At 30.6% G+C, this 18,320-nt stretch overlaps 1 protein-coding gene across 6 annotated transcripts in view; it reads left to right on the plus strand.

Annotated features, from left to right (window-relative positions):
- Positions 1–18,320, plus strand: part of LOC123676583 (scavenger receptor class B member 1) — a 71,386-nt gene that overhangs the window by 40,387 nt on the left and 12,679 nt on the right. For 2 of the 6 annotated variants that reach the window (XM_045612579.1, XM_045612580.1), the window contains exons 2-5: positions 2,945–3,158; positions 8,542–8,633; positions 9,517–9,680; positions 12,004–12,148. In XM_045612579.1, coding sequence (XP_045468535.1) covers positions 2,999–3,158; positions 8,542–8,633; positions 9,517–9,680; positions 12,004–12,148 — 561 coding nt within the window. In that variant the 5' untranslated portion in view covers positions 2,945–2,998. Of the gene's footprint in view, positions 1–64; positions 209–2,941; positions 3,159–8,541; positions 8,634–9,516; positions 9,681–12,003; positions 12,149–18,320 lie in introns of those variants that run through there. The other 4 variants (XM_045612582.1, XM_045612581.1, XM_045612577.1 and 1 more) reach the window with 3 other exon arrangements.

Raw genomic sequence — 18,320 nt, forward strand, 5'->3', positions numbered from 1 at the left:
AGAACCAAGCGCACGATGGTGGTGAAAGTTGATATAAACAGCTCAGAAAATTCAAATTCACCTACTTGTCGTTCAAATCTGTGCTCCGCGCCATCTCTGTGAGCAACTTGCGTATCGTGCTGCGCTTTTATTGAGTGTTGTTTTGTGGTGAAATATTTGGTTTACTGGAAAAATTTGGATTTGTATCGAGTCTTATTGATTTTTGAAAGTGAGTTTCTTTTATGATTTTGATTTTCTAAGTGAACTCTTGAGTGCAATGTCGAATGAAATTGGTGGATTGTTGGACCGGGAAACAGTAAATATTTCGTGGATTTTAATCAAAAACAATTTTATGAGAATGTTTGAATATATATATATGATTCGCGACGAAAATTTTTTAGGAATCAAGCGAAATTCAAAATAAAAAATTCAGAATTACATGATTTGATTTTCAATCTTCATAATTCGACCTATAAAATTCAAGGAATAAAAGGAAAAAACCAAATTCACAGATCAATTTTAGAAATAACATGAAATAAAAAAATTTGATAATACGGTGTCAAAACCTGCTGTATAATATTTTTCGGTAGATAATCTCAATGATTTGAGGTATTATGTAAGGTTTTTTACTCATGAAGTGATGAAAAGATTCTTCAGCATAATTTATGTGCAGACTTTTATTTTTTTTTTAAATTAAGAGTTGTTGGGTGAAGATACTCAAAAGTTGTTAAAGGTTCTACTTTTAACTCTAGGGAAAATTCTATACACGTTCAATGACAATTAAAAACCAACATAAACAAACTTGATTTGGTTTACTGAATTTGATTTCATTTCTTAAGTTCTAAATCTAGATCTCTGATTTTTTTTATTGAATTTGTTCAAATCATTGCAAGAATTTCTGAAGTGAACTTTTACTGAGAATCAGAACCTAATGAATCATCTACTTGATTCATTTTCAAATTAGATTTTTGAACCTCCTGACAATCAATCAGGTTTTGCATTCAAATTTGTTAAAACTGAGTAACACTCCTTCCAAATCAGACACTTCGTTGTCAATTAGCCGATAATTCATGTCCGAAATCATATAAGACCTCGTAACTTGAATATTTTTCCTTGTACAACAATTATGAACGATTTCTATAATTGGTCAGTAACCATAAAACAAATTTTCACTTAAAAAAATCACATGCAATTCGTTTCGTGCAAATCTTGATGTCATTCGACTTCAATTAAAATTGATCCGGTTGAATTTTTGCTTGTAAATAATTTTAAATGTTCACCTATTTTGAATTTTGAATTTGAATAATTATGTGGCTGTTCTTGCCAAAATACTCAAATTTACGATAGATATGCTAACTAAATCGCATAATTCTAAGGATTTCTGAAACAGGTCCAACCATATAAAAAGATCGAGGGTACAAAATCCGGTAAGATTGATGGATGCTTCGAGTTAAAAATCATTCGATTTTTCTGTTGTCTCATGATCTATACAAAATACCAATAATAGTAGCAGAAGCATTATTCAAATTTAATTCATTGGTTCTTTGCCGAATCTAGTTTGTAGCTAGTCACGAGAATTGGTCGTTATCAAATTAGGAGACGTAAATGTCTTCCTACTTCATGTTTTTTTCCGGGTTGAAAGATTTCTTTCAACGAACCTCCATGATCTGTAGTAAATTTACTACCAGGTCTTTCCCATATGAATCAACTTCGACCACGGCGGAGGTCAAGTGGTAGTAAATTGATACACAATTGTGTAAGAAGTAAGCATTTACGAATTTTTCCACTCTATGGAACATTCTAGAAGGGAATTATTTGATGATTTGCGGGAAGAAATTGAAGGATGTTGTCCTTGACCAGATATGCAATTTGTTCATACATATTTGTCAATGAAAGCACTTATTTGGTGAATGGAACACTGTCTATATGATCCGGTAATTTCCAACTTCACTTCGCATTTTTCATTGATAGTACTTATCCCTTATGACTTGATGTTAATTATAGGACTCACCTGCTCAAAGAATTAGTAATTCATAGTTGAATCATCGCTAGAATCTGGCAGATCGAAAAAGAAATTCAGCTTCATCGTAATTTAGTTCTTTGGATGAAGATGGTATATTCGCCAGAAAATTATGATATTTGAAGAATTTTCATAGAAAATAGAATTCATATGAGTGCTAGGTTTCTGTCTAGATACATTAATTCAAAGTAAATGGGAATAAGATACATTTAGTAAGATTTGTGATGGATTGAGATTGAGAAACTATACCTACTTACCTTTTTTTGCACTCTGCAGAAGGTGGTTAGACTGAAAAAATTACATTCTAAAATAAGGAAAAATGAATTCAATCTAAGAGTTAGAATTTTCCTTTTCTCTTAACAATGAAATCGATCAATTTCGTCCTTTGCAAACAAATGGAAAATGTGATTTGAACAATATTTCATTAGATATAAAATTTCAATTTCTATTTAAATTTATTTGCATAACAAATTGCAAGATCTTTATCTGATGATAATCGAAAATTTGTAGATAAACAAAATTCACTTTTAATATTCAGTTGATAGTATTATTTATGTTGAATACGTAACTTTTATTGTAGTCAAGACTTGACAAAAATTGTTTCTTCATTTGATATTCTATGGAAAAAAATGCTACCTATCTAAAGCTAGTTTCCGATTACCATAAAAACTACATTATAAGAAATTAAATTATACACAGAATGAACCTTCATCTTTATGAAAAGTCAAAATTATCTACGAAAAATTCTCCAACTTGCAACGTCCGATCTATCACCTATCACCCTGAAGGACCAAAAAACGAGCCAACATTTCATCTCAATATCCCCAAGCGTTCACAAATTCAAATCTCTTCCGGTCGAATATTTTCCTCTAATCGATCATTAACCGACATTGCACTTGAAATTATACAAGGTGACCACAAATTACACCCCGAAATTTAAAGCAGGAACTGCACACACCATCCTGTGTTTGACTGCATACATCCTGAACGCCTTAGAAAATGAAGGACATAGTTCGACTGTGGAACAGATTGGTTGGTGGTACCTACGACGTTGTCAACACCAATGCCAGATTTAAGAACTGTCCTTACAAGGATCCAGTTTGCATCGAAAAGGGCAGTATTCCTGAAAAAAGGGGTGCCAAAGTCGGTAGCAGAAAGTGTAAGTACAAAATTAAGGTGGAAGAAGAAAACGTCATGAGTTTCTGTGGTGTTGGTGGAAATTGTATGTTATTGTGTTATTGAACATTGGTAATTCAATTTAATTTTTGTTGATTATGAAATTCAAAGAATTGAAAATTGAATCAGTGTCCCATTTTTCAAATTGTAATGTTTCCACCAAATTTATCTTTTCAACGGTCAATTTTTTGTCATATTCGCTAATATCAAAAATCTCCCTTACCTCAGATACCACATTCTTTTACGTCGTATCACCAAATTTCTGAACCACCATCAAATTCTAGATATTACCTGTTGACAAACACTTGAACTGATTATGCACAACCTTGTAGTTGTCCGAATATACCAGTTCTTCGACCTATTTCGCAATATTTTCAATTCATTAAGGTCAGAATCGCGAATTTGAACACGCCGTGACAGTGACATAGAAATAGGATGTAATCATTGAAAGATGCTGAGGTTCAATGATCCCTCAGAGGAAGCAAACGATAAGAATCTGATAAGAGTGTAGGTCCATCTATTGTTTCGAAATTAATTGTGTTGAAACATTCCAAGATTTCGTTGACAATTTGTTCGAGTTTGATAAAGTTCGTTCATTTTAAGAATATCTGGGAATTTTTATTTTGACGACATTCCAACAGAGATGACTTATAATCACAGTCTTTTGGATATATCTGAAATAACACATATCTACTTAAAATTTTTGGTAAACGTTTTGTTTGATATTTCGAGGATCATTTCAAAGATTAATTATTTTTCAACTTGAAAATTCTTCATTAATTTTTTTTGATAGCTTCAAGATTCTTCTCGTCTTCAATAACAATCAAATTTTTCATAGAATCATTGATAACTCTCACCAAGTTGCTCTAATGAAGAAAACAACTTTTAAAATAGTGTTCGCAGTTTGACATTTTTTCAGGAATCATAAGAAGTTTTTTTTTTTTTGGAGAAAACCTATTCTTCGCCTCTACTTATTTTTAACTCATTGAAATTTCAGCGAAGATGGTAATTGCTGCTGTTAACAGTTATTCTCGAACAACTGACGCAATACATATTATAAATATTTGTTTATCGTCTCAGTCTAGGCCTTATTGAACTTGAAAATCGTTGGTTCACTTACTTACTGACATCTGAAATATTTTGTTCTGGTTTTCAATCTACAGAACTGATAAATTAAAATTCATAAGTATAAAAAGAAATAAATAAATCATTTGTCATATTCAATGATGACCTTCAATGAAAGATCAAAATGTTGTAGAAATGTTTCTATATCCTGGAAAGCACAAAGTCCTAAGTAGGAATGACTGTCATATTTTCTACTTATCATGGAATCCTTGACATCGCTTTAGCAACTAGCGGAACTATTCGCAAATTCAATATTCGTCCTTCATTTTGAGACTATTCCAGGAAGGTGGTTTTGACAACAGTATTTTCAGTTAAACTGGTAGTAACTAAACGGAAACGCTTGTTAAAAATCGATATAAACTGGCCAGATTTGGTCACTGCAGGTCATATCTCAAAACGATGTCCTTGCCTCGATTATGCAAATGTTGGAATTGCTGCGTCTGTCTTCTAATTCTGAAATTAAATGGATTCATGCAAATGAATGTTTGATGATTTCTCGGTGCTGATTCACACAAGATATGAATGTAAACGATTGTTTGCTTGTGATTAACGTTCGAGTAGTAGTACAGTTATCGAATACTATTATGGATTTTTTGCGGTGTTGATTGAACAATTGTAGTTGTAGTTGTCTTGTCATTGTTTACATTCGATGGTGTTGAACTCCGACTTTGCTCTCGTCTTCATTTATGCTACTATATCTTATTAGAGATAATCTTTGAATGCTTTCGACAATTGAGTGATTAATGGAATGGAAAACGAGAAAATTAAATATGTTTCCTTGAAAATTCTTGGCAATTTGAAAAAGTGCGTGATGTGAGGTCGAAACTTGTTCAATTTTTGCTTCTTTTTGATTCTATTTCATTTTATTTGTGCGCTTCGAAATGCCGTATTCAAAATTCGATTACGTACCAACTTTCAAGCAAATATAAGGTAAAGTTTCCGAGAAAAGTTCTGATATTTTCCGATCAATTCCAATATTTTATTTACAATCATACATTTCTGGCATTGTGGAAAAAAAATTCTATCAACCTTCTGAAATTGACACTAAGTTTTCTTCTCGTTTTCTTTTTATATTATTTGTACTAGTGAAATAATCATAAAATATAGAATCATTGACATAGGATAAAAATCATAAGAATTGAAAATTTAATACATCTTACAATTAATATGACTATGATTTCTACTCCCTAGTACTCCTAGTAGGTAGAGATCATATACTTAAGGTACTTTCGGTTACACCAATAAAAATATAATTTCGAAGAGCTATAGAAGCCAATCAAATTAATTCAATTGATCATAACATATATATGTTTATTGTATTATTCAAAAAAACAAATTTCTGTAAAATTTTGGACTAGTGGTTTACAAATAATTGTCATAATTGTACTCAAATGTGCAGATTCTTTCATTTGCAGTCTATTGCTGAAATATTTCACTCAAACATTTATGGTTTAAAGTCGAAAATGCTGCTAAACGATGGAATTGGATTCACTGCAGAAGAGTTCGTGGCTAAAATTAATTTTGTCTGACAACTGGTCTGGTCTAACCGGCTAGCCGTTTTTAAACACGATATTTGGAAGAAAAAGAATTACATAAGGTGTCCGAAAACACCAAACGAGCTCTTTTAAGTGGAAACTCAAACTAATAAAATGTAGAGAATAAACTCCATTCTTAAGAGTCCCCAACCGAGTCCCCAACATTGTTATTTGGACTTTGTCAGATTGTATTTATTTTCAAATGCATAATGGTTGTTAAAAATATATTTAATATTACATTTAATGTATTCATTCGACTTCATTCGGTCAAATATGAAAATTTGAATGATGTTACTTTGATATTTTCCTTTACGTCCGAATTTGTGGAAACAAGAAAATTTTCTATTTTCTGTATCTTACTTGCCGAGCTTCAGCATCTAGGCTGCATTCTTCCCTGCGATCTGTCATCGGTTCTTTCGTCAGTTTCCTGAATTATTGGAAAAATTCAATTCCCGTCAAAAGTAAGAAGTGTGTGCTCTTGGAGAAAATGTGAATTTTCTCAGCACATGTTAGGGAGATTATTCACTAACTGAAAATGAAGTATGCATCCTATTCATATTTATGACCCTGAGTGTACAAAACTCAGAATAAGTGAAATTTAAAATTTTTAAATCCAATAGAACTAAGACCACCACGATTTAGGGGTGGCTCTAACGAGGGTGAAGAATGTGCAGTGCACCAAGTTTCGGGGGGACAGCAGTAAATCAATTAAATCCATCCTCCGATATCCTCATCTCCATATAATCAATAATTGTAGCGTACTTTGAATCACTGAACACGATTAAACGGTTTTTTATTAGGTAGAAATAAACAAACTTTTGCCATGTTCTTCTTTGAAGATATTTCAATGAAGAAGTCTATTAAAATCCAACTTTACAAAATGTTTAATACCAAAGATCAATCGGAATTCAATTCCCTAATCTTGAATGAATTCCTATTAAATAGCACCCAAAAATAGGGCACAACTTTTACAGAGTTACTCCTGAATTCTGACATCCGAAATTTCTTTTGTATAGTATATTAATAGATGTAATTGTGTGCGATGTATTTTTAATTTTTATGTGTGTTGGTATGTTGAAATTTTATTTGAATATGTAAAATAACCTCTTCAATGTGCGTTTCAAATTTAAATAACATAATTTGATTCCCTCATCTAGATAAACTAACCAACTATAATGACATCATGATCAATTACATCTCATATACTGGATGTTTCTGAATAACACCGAAAAAATGATTGTGTGATGAAAATGGTATTTGGCATAAAATATTTTGACAAACTACCTCGAAAAAAATTACACCTTTTTTTTTTATTTTTCATGTTTATTGAGCTAAAGATACAAAACTTAATATATTTTTTGTTACAACTTTCTTTTGAATGAATATTTTCCTTTTAAAAAACATGACTGAAATGTCTAATTTATTCACTAACATTTTTATCTCTACAAGATTGTTCGAAAACTAGAGCATTCACGAGAAAAATAGAAATGTATTACAAGCTCATGTTGAATAGCATTTCATTGAACAAGAACCAACCAAATTATGATTCTACTAGGATAAGACCTTTAAAACCAAAACAATAGTGAATAAACAATGAACAGAAACCTGTCGAATATCGACAATACAGTTATTATAACATTTATTGAATTCTTTTTGGTTAATCTTCGGAGGTAACTTTCCCGGGGGAAGATTTTTCAAAAATTTTATTCCAAATACCCACCTCAATTTACATTATAGAATCTCTCCTTATATTTTTTTGGTGTTATTCAGATACACCCTGTATACCTAAAGTTCTGATCTTTACGGGCGCATGATTGAACCAGCACTCAAGTGGTTTTAGATGGGTCGAAACCATTATCAAATGAATTAATGCTATTTTGCATTTCAAACCAGAAAAATCTGTTCAAAACTTGTTGATAGAAATAAATTATAATAAAATAAATAAAAACTTTGAGGACACCATCACTATTATTTAAAAATACTGGATTTTGGCAGTCAATTCCCCAATTATTTTTATTTTTTTTAGTGTATCGTTATACAGTTCATTCCAGATAAGATTGGTCAACAACTTATTTTGATTTTATTCATTCGTTGAAAAAAAATGGTATAGTTTCATGCCATTTTTTCTAATTGAACGGAATTAATTAAAAAACATATCCGGGTTTTTAATAAGATCTCCTTCATCTATATTAATTATAATCATTGGACCTTAACGTTGCTCCTTCGATGCACAAAAATACCGCAATTTCTACCTCAAACAGGTTCAGACTAACAGCTTCAAGTCTATGGGGTTTTCCAATCTTCAACGGGCATATTGCGGTTTCAAGTCTGCGGATATAGGCAATCGACTTTGCAAAAAAAAATTACGGGGACTGGCAACATTTTTTCCATGATACTGGGGTCAGGTTGTTTAGATGTCCGGATCCAAACTGAGTATTCATTAATTCTAGCATCTTCGATTAAGTAGCAGATTGAGGCCTACATCTACTAGACTTGCTTATACTTTGCACGAATTCCTTTCAAATGGTCGTTGGGGAAAACCCACAAACAGAACGAGTTTTTGTTTGGGGCCGTGGATTTTAGTTCAAACTATCAATTTGCCAATTTTAAAACGAAATTATACAGAAATATAAGAGAGAGAGTCATTCTGAATTTGCTCTACATTATAAACCGTTCAATATGCTCACAATTATATTTTTTTTCTAGGGGCCATCAGTTTTGCAGTCCTTGGTATAGCTTCCTTCATATCAGGAATATTGATATTCATCATAAACCCATACGATCTCATCTACAGATATGTAAGTATAATCAATAAAATTTTTAAGTTTTTAAAATCCTTCAATTTTAATTTCGATAGAAACTCAAAATTAAATTTCATTCGGTTCAGACATATGAAGTGTCGGCTGTTGAATGTTCAATTACATATCTATAAAAGTTTAATATCGAAATTAAATGATACTTACGTCAAGTATTAGAATTTTTATTGAATTTAAAAAGAAACAGTTATTCAAAATGTAAAGTCTGCAGTAGGTATTGTGTAGCGAAACGATAGTTATTTAAATAACAAAAAAGTGGAAATAGAATAACTTATATTTAATTTTTTAAATGAATTTCCATCAAGTAAATACCGAGTCAATACATAAAGTTTTCGAAATTATTTTTACCAGATCTCAAGTGTTTTTTGAATGCGGTTTCATTCTGAATTTCATATAAATAATAATTATTATCTATAAATTCAGACAATTGACTATTCCAAAGAATTCAAAACGTAATTGTGAAAACTTCAGAGGGTAAGAATTTTTTTCGAAAAGATCTGAAGGTCCCTCGAATAAAAAAATAAAATCAACTTTCCACTGAGGATTCGTATTTTCTCTTATTTTACGCAGCGAATTTTTTTAATAAATATCGATTCTTGATTTTTTGAAATTCACGGATTATTTTCTAGATTCTAAAGATCACGAAAATGCGTAATTTTTGTACTAAATTTTAAAATGATGTCTTATAGTCACCAAAAAAAGCTCTTTATAGCGCAGGTTTGTAATTTTTATTCGATTCTTTTTTCGATTCAATTTTACACTTTCTAAAACGTAATCTGAAAATATTTTTTGTAATTATTTCAATGGGAAATTTTGAACCAAAATGTATGGCTGTTAATAATTCAATATCTACGCTTTTTTCTAGAAAATAATGTTTGGAGAGGGAGGAGAGGTTTTTGATTTGTGGAGAGTACCTCCAGTAGACCTTTATCTTCGAGTCTTCCTTTGGAACATCACCAACAAAGAGGAGTATATGAGTGGTATAGATAATAAACTGAAGATACAAGAAGTTGGTCCCTATGTTTACAAGTGAGTAGGATGTTGATACAATATTATCGATATAAATATAGACCGGGTTTTCCCTGAAATTGCACTCTGTGAAAACCAAGTACCATCGCGCAAGTTTTTTCATTATTTAAAAACTTTATAGAATAATAACCAGATGATTGCTCATATTTGATTTTGATATGAACTGAGATGTTAATTCATTCAGTGACAATTCAGTTTTTATACAAATAACAAATGTCTATAAAATCCGGTACAATGAACTATTTGTAATTGTTTGTCCAAACATTCCAATTGTTACTCAAGTATTCAACAAAACTAAAATTGCCATAGGATAGGCAAATACACCATTTCGAGTATAGAAGCAAATTTTATTCTCAAAGGAATTATAGCCTAAAACGTAGGAATGATAATCATTTTTCATTATTTAATTTCAAGAATATAATTGTTCGGCAGAATGTTACCTCAAGCAGAAGAAGGATGAATTGTGAATAATTTGAATCTTAAAAATCTCTGTTAAACCACTGAGTCAAATTATGAATACAGATTAAGTGTTTTCATTAGAATCGCTAATAGAAGCAACACGTTTATATAGAATAAATAAATCTTTGAAATGTTGTCAAGAAAAAATATGACGTTGTTTTTGATGATATTCGATAAGCGAATAATTTGTTGAAAGAGAGATTTTCTGCGAGTAAATAAATCTGTCTTCACTGATAAATGTATGGTATTAATTTTTCGCATTTAAGTTAGTGTTATTGTTTCTGAAGATTCAACAAAGAAGATCAAAGTCGAAAACAAAAATATCACTGTGAATGTCACGTATAGAATGAATGAATAATGACTTTTTTAGAAAAACTTTTAACGATATATTTGAAATTCAATCGATCATTGACATCATTATTTTAAAAAGTCAAAATCTCACATACAACAATATTTTAAGCATCTTTTATAATATTCAGTAATTCAACGGCCTTCACAACATCAGAATCAAAGCTGCTATCTTCTCGATCTGCTCTACACCGGTGTATAATTCATCGGCTTATTATTTCATCTTTCATTGGAATTAATTTGAGATGATTAATTACTCTTGTGCTTCCGCGTTTTTGTGTCGATTCTTGGATTTTTTCAGGCCAAAACAAGATAAAATGCAACCCAATAACTTTTGTAATGAGAACACAATGATAAATTTTATACAGAGTGTCCTATTTTCGGATTGTTATGTGATAATGAGAGGAGATATGTGATTGCAGTTCTAATTTCTGCGACGAGAATTTTATCGTGCCCTAGTTTACTGTATCATTTCTGCGAGATAAATAGATTTAGTCTGAATTAATGAGGACATTTCTGCGAGATAAATAGTTTTAGTCTGAATTAATGAGGACATTGCAAATTTTCCACTTTCATTTTGTTCTCTGAATTAAGAAACAACTCAACTTATAATGATAAACATTGAATTGAAAATATTGTATTCCGAATTCCTGAATTCTAAAAATTCAATTCAAGAGGGGTTTATACCAAGTGGCAATCTCATGATTTGCCAAAGTTTAACTACTTCTCTTTTCAGGATGAGTGAATCAATCTCGGACGTTCCTCTGATTTACCGTCCTTTTCTATCACATGCAAGAATTCAAAATACGTATTTATTTCTAATTTTAAAAGAACCGTTTTTAAGCCTTTGACAAGACTTTAATGGAATATTTTTGTGTAAAAATTCATCATCTAAAAAAATTAATGTTTGTTTGGAAAGTTAAATCATTGATTCCTCAATAAAGAATTCATAATTTTTTTCCATTCCAAAAAAATTAATGGATATGTCCATATCCATTAATTTTTCCTCAATGATGAACTCTTCAAAAAAAAAAAAATAGTTTAGTGAAAACATCATATAAATCAATAGCAAAACGACAGTTAGCCCTACAGGATAATATTCATATTGAATTTTTTCAAGGAGATATTTCCTGAGATAATAATAAACTTCATGTAAAATTTATATTGCTTTAACAACTTCACCTAATGAGTTCTTGAGGAGCTTCTGCAATTATGGAGTCAGTTACCTTTATAGTAAATATATTCAAACAATCGTGTATATTTGTCTCTAGCTAGATGAACATCTTGTAATGTAAGAGTAGGCTAACTATTGTTAGATAATAGGCATTCTAACCAGGGAATCTGGGAAGATTGAAAATTGGAAACAATAGTTCATTACCTCCTACTACCGTACATAATATTTTAACTAGTTTGAAAAAATCTTATTATGTAAAATTAGTTAGTAAATAATTAATTAAATTTAAGTAAAGTAAATTTTCGCATATCGAATAACACTTAAACTAACTTTTTTTTTAAGGGAATTGATGTCTCATGAGAACATAACCTTCAACGACAACTTCACGGTTTCTGCCATACCAAGCCATCCCTTGGTCTTTGTGCCAGAAATGTCCGAAGGAAGACTAGAAAACGACACCATGATCCTACCCAACATTGCCCTTCTGGTAAGTTCAAACATAACAGCCCTTAGATTTTCCGATTATTTTTTTTTAATGATGAATTTATCTGCTACGAAAATAAGTTCAATAACTCATTTCTTCCGCTAAACACTTGCTTTATTCCAAGTTAATCAAAACATGACTTTCATCTTTTTGCTTTTACTTTCATTCACAAAAACGTATAGAGAAGACTCTTCAAGAGACTCTTGACTTCATTGTCGTTGGTCGTAAGACTCGCTTCTAGAATGTTCCAAACATTAAGATTATGCAACAAACAAAGGTGATAATTGCTGTTGCATTATTTTGCGTCGGGGCAATGCAAGAAAAAAACGACAATCGATACAATCGATTTGGCAAGTGAGAAATGATTGGAAAATTCGCAAGTTGGTTAAGAAAGAATGAAAGAAAACATTACAGCCTAGATGTGGACATTTAAGTATACATTTCGAAAGCGTGATGTTGCGATACCTACTTCTTTTTCATTCAGTAGCCGATTTATAAGCGAAAACAATACAGAATGTTCAAAATTTATTATAACAATTCAGAATATCTGTAGGCATATTCTAAAATATCTCAGGAGAATTGCTCTGCTAGCTTGGAAAGGTACGGCATAAGTTACCTTTTGCAATATCGATCATTAGGGAACTTTGATGAGCGAGTAAGTCAAATGGATCAGTGAGATTTATCGTTACAAAACAAATACCTACTTAACAATGAATAGTGATGTTGTAATTGACGATTGAGAAGCGCAGCCGAAGAAAATGGGATTTTTGGAGCTTAACAATGTTATTTGTTTTCTCCTCGTTAGAATAATTGACCGTAAACATTTGTAATCCTTTTTTCGCTTTGGGAGAGTCGATGTACAGGGTGGGAGAATTTCGATGTTTTAGTATTACAATCTTTAAATCAGAGGAGATAGACAAAATATGATACACCATTCTCGTTTTCTTTTACTGGGAAACCAATAAGAGTAGTATTTATTTTTAGCAGTCTTTTTTCGTTTTCAAGTTTTAAGCGAAAATTGTAAAAATGGCAATATCGAAAAAAAATGTATAACTCCACTAATACTGATGATATAGCTCTGAAATTAAAACAATAGGTATATAGGCATTATTTTACGTAAAATGCATTGGCGGGCTCGTCTTTTCAGCAGGATTCTTAATTACAAACCTATGACTCAAAGTTTTGTTTTTTTTTAATGGAAACAATAGATTTCTATGTCATTATTAGATAGCTTATTTTCTCCTGATTTCAAAAACATAGATACAGCATCGTATGGATTGTGTTATCAGTATTAGCTCTTTACCTAATATTATTTCTTCTTTGTTCCTTTGTACATGATTCATCAATACCAAAATACAAATTGACTGGTTATGAGAAATCACCCAGGTACATGGGCATTGAACTGTATAATGCATTGCCAGTTTGAATCAAACAGGTAAAGAATAGTCGTTTATTTAAAAAATCGGTGGAAGAGTATTTGTTGAAGAAAAGCTTTTATACTCTCGAAGAGTATTTTGGGATTTCTCTTTAATTAATTTTCTTATTCGCTGTTTTTCTGTAATTTTTTGTAGTTTTTTCTGGTGACAGGTCCTATGCCTAATGTTTTTCAATGTAAATATGTGGTTTGAAGGATAAATAAATATGCATTATTTCCTAATTAAATTGTTGAGTTTAATCATATACGAGTTATTTCATATGCTATTTGAAATTGATTTGTACTTGTGAGTATTCATTCTAGATAAGAATAATTTTCTGATGTATCTATCTCATTACAACTGTATCGATTGAAACAGTAGATCATGTGGATCTTTTCGTTAATTCAGAAACCGTTTTGAAATTTATATTCATTTTTATTTGTCTTTTCAATCTAATTCTACACAAACAACATCAGGTAATTACAAAAGCAGAATAGAAAAATATCCTTGCCTAAAAAATAAAGTTTCAATTTATTCATAATATAAAATATTATAAACATATAATAATTGTATCTTATATAAAAATTTACAAAATATATCTAGATTCGAATTTTGTAGAAATTAATAAAAAGCATAGAAATAATGAGATTGATGGAAAAAGACTGTTCTTGTTATAGGAAGCTCTAGTTTTTATTGAATTCATTTAAATATTGCGACTCTCAGATGAAAAGGGTTTTTGACTACTTTCTATTATTTATAATGATGCAAACCATACGGTGATTGTGCCTATATAATATTTTAATTTCAGAACTCTATCATCAGTATTATCGGAGATATCTATGATTTTTTTTTCAATATCGCCATTTTTCCAATTTTCGCTAAGGTATATAACTCGAAAACAAAAGAAGGATGCCAAAAATGAATATCATCACATCCTATGATTTAAAAGTAGTACCTAGTGTTAAAACATCTAAATTGGCCACCTTGTACATTTTCGATGTACTTAGTTCTCAAATATATACAATTTCTTGATTTAGTAATTAGGTATGATATTGATCATTCTAAATGAATATTAAGTATATAATCCGTATTATTTTCTCAATTTTGTTTATTTTGTCTAGTTTAATAAAAATCTTTACCTACCTTGTTTTGTTGCAAATGATTATTTGCAAGGATTTTTCCAGTGGTCTTGTTTACGAAACTGAAATAATTAATACAAAATAAAATTTTTGCGTTAGATATTTATTAGTGTTCACTCTATTATGTTAAATTATATATTTAAATATTTAAACTTACGATACAATTAAAAACTGTGGTTGGTACTGATAATCTTGGAATAATATACTCATTATGTATTCTCACACCGTTCAAAAACAATATCAACTGCGAAAGAGAAGGAATATAAAAACAATATTGCTTTAAATTTTGATTAAATAAATAGCCATACTACCAAGATATTCTCGAAAGACAACACCAATTTTTTACGGAACCCAACTCTTGTTCTTTCACTTCTAAATGTTCATCAAGCATACCTACACCTTTCGTAAAGATAAATGAATCATGAACCAACAGCCAATTTTCCAGGTATTTCTCATTCTCATACCTAATTATATAACAAGCGACCAATATAGAATTAATTCTGCATTGCAGAATGCAGTTTCTAATTGAACTGTACCAGATTGTTTGTATTTTGAATTTCGAACATTATTGTTGAATTAATCATTCCGACGATAAATATCTGATCACAAAAAATGCAATTCTTAAAAAACACAACTCAGGAAGATGTTTGTTATCTCCATAAATAGGCTTACAAATTTCGTTTCATGCCTAACGCATCGTTGAAGTCTCCGTTCATTTGAATGTATAATCGGGCTATTTCAGATTTGATGGCTTTTTTCAAAGAATAAATTATAATTCGTTGTTTTTTTTGTCATATAATTTCATTGGAGAAGATGGTGTTACATCAGAAGTATCGTCAGCAATCAAAAAGTTTATATTTTTCCAACATCTTCCGCCTAAGCAGAACATGCTGATGTCATATGATAGTACAAGGTCTTTATAAATAACAATAATAACATCGTAGCATTGTAGTGGCTTTTAAAAGCCTTTAAAGTCGCTTTTCACCAATACTGTCACTAATACTATTCTTTATGATAAAATTTAGAAACTGAAAATTAAAAATTCTGTAGGCATTAACGATTCTTATTTAAATTTAGAGAACTATTTAGTTCAGAACTAGAAGGCAATAGGAGGTTACAATCATTTATTGTTTATTGTTTTTCTTAATGTTATTTTCAATTGAGTCAATGGGTTTTTACCTATCCATTCTTATGCTCTAATTATAACGAAAACAATAATATCAATATTCGTAAAAGGATTTGTCACTCACATCATTACAATAAGAAGAATGAACTCAACTCTTTCTCAAAAAATACCTATTAATTTCAATCAAAATAGTTCAGTTATACATATTAGGAGCAGAACGATTATAAGATATTGAAATTCCTATATGTTCTGTGTGAACAGAATAAGATAGAGAGGAATATGGAGAAGATCAATTAATTACGCTTCTCTTAACCATATAGCACTAAAATAGGTGTTTCAGACAACTAGCTTCTACGAGACCATATTGCTATATTACGTGTCAAATCGCTGAGCACTGTTTGAAGCAGATTTACCTAGGAGTGACCTTCTACCATCACATTCGAGCGTCTTGAGTCAATATCGTAGTTTTAATTGTCTCTCAAACTAAATCAGATATTCTAAATTTAGTACCTACTCACTTGAGGATATTAGGTATATAAAAATTGTTTTTCTAGAATGAATGCGACAGAATATAATTTTTAACCTCTCCCCCCTAAATTTTTCACAGTTTTTTGTTATATATTTTTTTAGAACAATTACAAACATTTCCTTTTCGAAATTATAGATCCAAAGAACTAGTAGGTACATAATTATCAGTTTCCTTAACCCACCACATTTTGCCAATCTCTAATTGTGCCAATAATAATTGAATTGACTCCGTCATATCGTCTTAGACCCCTCCTACTTCTTGAAAAAAAAAACCTGATGAATAACAATATTTTTTGTGGCCATAAATCAATTAATAGCTCATGAAATATTCCTTTTATAGACATACCAACACCTTCTCTCCTATCTATAATCAATCAAGATACTAGCCTTAAGGTGATTTTTTTATAACGTATTTAAAACAAACCTCAGCCTAATAATCCTCTCTATCCGAATGACTCATGAAAGATTGCTTTTTTTTTTTTGTTCCATACCTAAGAATTTGAACATTTTCGTTGAGCTGGTTTAGTCCGTGATTATACAATCATTTTTTTTTCTCGGGTCACTTTTTATTTTGATATTTATTTTAATATGCAAATCTGCTATATTTGATAACAGGTACCGGCGGAGACGAAGGTCACCTTGAAAACCTGGCGGAATGCAAAAAAAGCTTGAAACGATTCAAACATACAGAGTGATGGGTGTTAGTGAATAAGAACGACAAACAGGGGATAGTCATGCATGTCAAAATAATGTCATAATTTAATCAAGAATTTTATGTTCATTATTGAAAGAAAAAATGGTACGCTATTGAGATATTTCAAGCTAAAAATCATTCCAAATCTAACTTCAAAATTCCCTACTCAGTTTTTTCGTATGACGCACCGATTTCAGGATAAGTGAAGTTAATTCAAATGTTCCTCTGATGTACTGTCCTTTTCTACCTCATCCGAAAATTCACAATACGATTTAACGTCTTCATTTTTAATTTTATAAAAATCGTTTTTTCTGCCTTTGACAAGACTTTTTGTAATGTAATATTATGCATGTATTCAATCTTCAATCAAAAATTCGTATAATTCTTTTTTTCCATTTCAAAAAAATTAAATAATGAATAACGACTCTCCGCAACAACGCTTATAGACCCCCCTCAAGGCGTATTTTTAATTTCTTTAATGAATTTTATGATATGATAATGCAGAAAAGTGAAGATGTTTTATTTTTTGCATGAAAATGGTGACTACGAAAAAAAAAGGCTGAACGAGCAATTCAAACATGATCATTAATTGGAAATATCTCAGTGGCGTACCATTTTCCTCTCTCGAGAAATGGATAGAAAAAACTAAATAGTCGGTTTTTATGAAAAACTTGTAATTCGAAGCATTTACGAAGCATTTTAAAGAGTGACTCAGGAAGAGACTGTCAAATTTTAGAAGTTTACACTAGTCAAGTTCAATAATGCCAACAGTCAACACTTTTTCAAAGTATAGGGTTGTTATTATGATGATTTCCCTGTACCCTGTTCTTTGCGTATCCAAAACTCCTCTATCCATTTCAGATTCTACCATAATGAGTCATCATTGACACACCTCCGGTTCTCTGAGAAAAACTTTTTCAAAAAGAAAAATATGAAAATTTTACTCCAAAGCAGAGAAAATATTCTGAGCTAAGTAGGTAGTAAACCTTCATCGTCCAAGAATGCAAAGCTGTTTTTTTGTTCTAAAATAGTTTTTCAAATTCAAAATCCACATTGAATTGCTAATATTCTGAATAAAATCATTTGATTCAAAAAAGCTTTTTGGACCCTGATATGACATCCAATTCAATCTTTATTATTTGAAATAGCTATTGAACTGAATAAATTCCTTTGTTTGCGGTACAAGCTATCGACAAAAATCAAAATTATTGTGTTGTATTTTTGTGTTGACTTCCAGAGTACCTATCAAGTTCATTTCATTGAAAATTTGTTT

The sequence above is a fragment of the Harmonia axyridis genome, chromosome 3, assembly GCF_914767665.1.
Source record: "Harmonia axyridis chromosome 3, icHarAxyr1.1, whole genome shotgun sequence".
NCBI classification, from domain to species: Eukaryota; Metazoa; Arthropoda; class Insecta; order Coleoptera; family Coccinellidae; genus Harmonia; species Harmonia axyridis.